Source organism: Morone saxatilis, unplaced genomic scaffold, assembly GCF_004916995.1.
Source record: "Morone saxatilis isolate NCDOM2014 unplaced genomic scaffold, NCSU_SB_2.0 Contig16, whole genome shotgun sequence".
Lineage (NCBI taxonomy): Eukaryota > Metazoa > Chordata > Actinopteri > Moronidae > Morone > Morone saxatilis.
The window spans coordinates 5,401,508-5,404,076 of NW_023339718.1; the positions used below are offsets into that span (position 1 = coordinate 5,401,508).

The window sequence follows — 2,569 nt, forward strand, 5'->3', positions numbered from 1 at the left end:
TACCAACCCCAGCTTTAAATCTAAAGCCTGCTCAAGTTCTGTGACCAGGTTTTGTGAAAAAGCATCAGGAGACATTGATGGTCGGCCTGTTGTTGTGGTCGACACTCCTGGTTTGTTTGACACGACTCTGTCCAATAATGACGTTCAACAGGAGCTTGTGAAATGCATCAGCCTGTTGTCTCCTGGACCTCATGTCATCTTACTGGTGCTGCAGATCGGTCGCTTTACACAGGAAGAAAAAGACTCTGTGGAACTGATCAAGAAATGCTTCGGCAAGAATTCAGGAGATTTCATCATCATTATATTCACTCGAGGAGATGAACTGGAAGATCAGTCAGTTGAGAGTTATGTAGAAGGAGACCGTGATGGCTGTTTAAAAAAACTGCTAACTGACTGTGGAGGAAGATACCATGTGTTTAATAATAAGAATAAGACAGACCGCACACAAGTCAGAGAGTTATTGACAAAGTCCAACAAAATGATGAAGGAAAATGGTGGCAGCTGCTACACCTCAGAGATGTTCCAAGAGGCCGAGGCAGCGATACAGAAGGAAGTGGACAGGATCCTGAAGGAGAAAGAAGAAGAGATGCAGAGAGAGAGGGAAGAGCTTCAAAGAAAACATGAGGAAGAAATGGAAGAAATGAAAAGAAGAATGGAAGAACAGAGAGCAGAAATTGAAAAGGAGAGAAAACTGAGAACACAACAACTTGAAGAAATGGAGGAAAACATCAACAAGGAACGTGAGGAGAGAAAGAAAGAACAGGAAATGAGAGAAGAAGAAGACAGGAAGAGAAAAGGACAGGAAGAACTTCAACGACTGGAGTGGGAGCAAAAACTTGAAGCTCTGGAGAAAAAAATAAAGTCTGAATCAAAGGAAAAGGAAACCATTGACAGAGAGTTGGAGCTGAGTAGGGAAGAGATGAAAAAGCAACGAAAGCACTGGGAGAAAGAAAGAACAGAATGGTGGGAGAATCGATATCGAGAAGATGAACAGAGACGACAGGAGGAACAAAAAAAACTTAAAAAGCTTCAAGAAGAATACGAACAGGAAAGAGAAAACTATGAAAAGAAAAGAAAAGAAGAGGATCGAATCAGAAGAGAACAAGAGGAAAAAGAGAAAAAAGACATCGAGGAGAACTATAAGAAAAAACTGGAGGATATGAAGAAGAAATATGAAGAGGAGGCCAGAAAACAAGCTGAAGAATTCAATGAGTTCAGACAGAAATACACCAAGGATTTTGCAGCGTTGGTAGAAAAACACATGGAGGAAATGCAGGAACTGAAGGAAAAATATGAGAGTCAAATGCAAGAGACAGAAGAGAGCCTTGGAAAAGAGTACAATCTATTAAGAGACCTCTCAAGTCACAATGAAAAAGAACTGAAAAAACAAATGGATGACTTGAAGAAAAAGCATATGAGACAAGACGAAGAGTGCAGTAAGTTAAAAACCTGCTCAGCTGACAATGAAAAAGAACTGAAAAAACAAATGGAGGAGTTGAAGAAACAACATGAACAAGAAGTTAATGTCTTACAACAGAAATACAAAGAGAAATGTATGATCCTCTGATCTCCCCACTGACTCTTGATCATTGTTGTGTTGTCAAATGGAACATCATTTGAATAAGTGTCATTAAGTGTCTGGGCTATTAATGCTATGTTATCATTTGATTTCTTTTTATGTAAATTCAGATTTTGCAGGCTTGTTGGCTGAAAGATAGCTATGAAAGCTGCTTCTCTAAAAAATGCATGTTGCCATCTTTTTAGGCATTTTCTTTAGTGAAATTGTGTGAAAAAGTTAAAATTGCAAAAGATGATTTTTTACATTTCTATAATTAATTGAAAATCAAAGGCAACTTGTTTTTTTTTATAAGCATTCACATTGCTTTGTTTCCATATACTTTGTGGTGTGTGATTGGCACGGTGGCTAACTAACTGTTGCAGCTGTTTTACGATCAATAAATTAAAGTTCCAAGGGGGCTGTATTTGCAGAATAATTAGTATCACCACTTTTTAAATTGATTATTATTTCAAATAAGTATATACTTGCATAGTATACATGTTATTGCACTGAATACGTTTTTTACATTCTTGTTTATATCTGTATTGTAGTGGTGAAAATGCACCCTGGGAATGTTTCTATGGAGCACACAATAATACTTCATATCTAAACAGTTTCTGCATAAGGGAATTCACATACACTAATGAAGAGAGTAAACGTTGTTAGTGTAGATGAAATGAAATGCACAGAATGTAAAAATCTAGTATCTGCTATAAAGGATTATAAAGGACAGTGAAACCTGGATGATACTCCCCTATAGGGGACACAGTCTTCATAAGGGACAAGGGATCAATGTGTGGGTGTACTAAGCATTTCATATAGGAAGTTGTAGGATCATAACATGTATATGCACTCATAATGTGATTGGGTAGTGTCTCGTAGAAAGGTATAAATGGATGTGACCTGTTTTAGTAAGATCAGTTGATCTCGAGGAAACTTGGTTTGCTTGTGTCCTGTGCAGATGCAAATAAATTGTGGAGTAAAACTGCCAATTCTGTTTGTCGTTTGTGA

At 37.6% G+C, this 2,569-nt stretch overlaps 1 protein-coding gene across 1 annotated transcript in view; it reads left to right on the top strand.

Moving 5' to 3' along the window:
• LOC118325484 (immune-associated nucleotide-binding protein 8-like) overlaps nucleotides 1-1,746 on the top strand; it is a 1,931-nt gene extending 185 nt beyond the window's left edge. The window contains exon 2 of the mRNA XM_035658195.1: nucleotides 13-1,746. Within this exon, the coding sequence (XP_035514088.1) occupies nucleotides 13-1,567 (1,555 nt within the window). The 3' untranslated portion in view covers nucleotides 1,568-1,746. The remainder of the gene's footprint in view (nucleotides 1-12) is intronic.
• Nucleotides 1,747-2,569: the final 823 nt, after the last annotated feature.